The 1,510-nt window shown below is 36.4% G+C and overlaps 1 protein-coding gene across 1 annotated transcript in view; it reads left to right on the forward strand.

The window, feature by feature from the left end:
- The window catches only part of ATP13A5 (ATPase type 13A5), a 108,319-nt gene that overhangs the window by 91,431 nt on the left and 15,378 nt on the right, over positions 1-1,510 (forward strand). Inside the window, exon 27 of the mRNA XM_012640340.1 lies at positions 906-1,108. Within this exon, the coding sequence (XP_012495794.1) occupies positions 906-1,108 (203 nt within the window). The remainder of the gene's footprint in view (positions 1-905; positions 1,109-1,510) is intronic.

Raw genomic sequence — 1,510 nt, forward strand, 5'->3', positions numbered from 1 at the left:
TGCCAAAAATTTGTTGTAAATTTGAGTAAAAAAAAAAATAAATAAAACCACAAGGGAAAAATTCCCTATTCAAGTAAATCACATCCCAGACACATAAAATAAAAATATATAACAAAAAATTGCAAAACAATGAGCTAAATGCATCAATAGAGAAAGAATAGGGGCACTAGTTCCACCTGCCAGTGAAGCTAAAGACCTTTCCGATGCAGTGATGTTGGAAAGATGACTGTTATCTCAGTTAAAGACAATTTAATATGCATGGCCAACCCACGAGGTGCGAGAATCGTGATATTTGGGAAACAGGGAGTAAGCCTGTATGTTTGGAGTATAAGGAGCCTGGGAGGAGTAAGGAAAGGTAGATTAAGAACAGGCTGCGAAGGTCTGATAGGCCAGTTGGAGACATTTGAGCTTAATTTATCAGCTATAGAGTCATAGATACTTCGTGGGCAGGAGAGTGTCATGTTCTGATCTTTACAAGATTCTGTGGTTGTGTGAGGAGGGCAGATTGGAGCGGGGGATTTAAACTCAGGACCCAAGTTAGGAGGCTTTCGTTAGTCCACAAAAGAGAAAACTGCACACACACATACACACACACGCACACATACATACAATTGACATGGTTCATTTACTCTGTGAATTGAAAGGAATTTCATAGAAAATTTTCATCCAAGCCAATTTAAGACAGATCACTTGTTCTAAATGGAGTGCTGGACAAAAAGCAATCTTGACTTTCTATGCATTTTATTTCTGCTTTGTCATTGTAAGAGATGAACAAAATATATCTTGGTAGTTACTGGCTGGAACAGTTTGAAAGCTAAAGTCTCATGGTAGTGATTAAACTTTTTTTTCACCTAATGTATAAAAATAGAATAAAAAATCCCGTAATGCTGATGATTCTTTTGTAGTGAGTGCTTCCTGGCCAACCAAAGTAATCTCTCAATAAATCTGAGTTTGGAAAGAAACTGGACTGGAAATGCAACTCTCATTCCTGGTTCAATTTTAAGTTTTGAGACTACCACACTGTGGCCTATCACTACCATCAACCTTATTACAGTAGCATTTATCTTTTCAAAGGGAAAGCCATTTCGAAAACCCATCTATACAAACTGTGAGTATACGAAGTTTAATTTTTCTTTATGAATATTTTCCCATTCTCTCACTTACCCTAGAGTTGCAACTCACTGGTGAAGTGATGGGCTGGGGAGGAAACAATTGCATTACTCTAAAATGATTGTTGAACGTAATGGTCGTCAGTGGTACAGCCCAAGGGCAAAAACCTGCTCATTTGCAGATAAGTGCAGACATTATTCAAAAGTCACATGAATCCCATCCTATTGTAAGTCATCAAAATCATTTTAACACATACATATATGTTTATCATGCAATTGTTTCAGTATTTCAGTATTATAAATAATGCTGTGAAAAAACATACTTGTATAAATCACTTTAACCTAGTCTCTTACTTCCTTAGGATAACCAAAGTAAATTTTTTGGTGAAAGCATGTGAAAA

Source organism: Propithecus coquereli, unplaced genomic scaffold (genome assembly GCF_000956105.1).
Source record: "Propithecus coquereli isolate 6110/MARCELLA unplaced genomic scaffold, Pcoq_1.0 Scaffold10, whole genome shotgun sequence".
In the NCBI taxonomy this organism is placed as follows: Eukaryota; Metazoa; Chordata; class Mammalia; order Primates; family Indriidae; genus Propithecus; species Propithecus coquereli.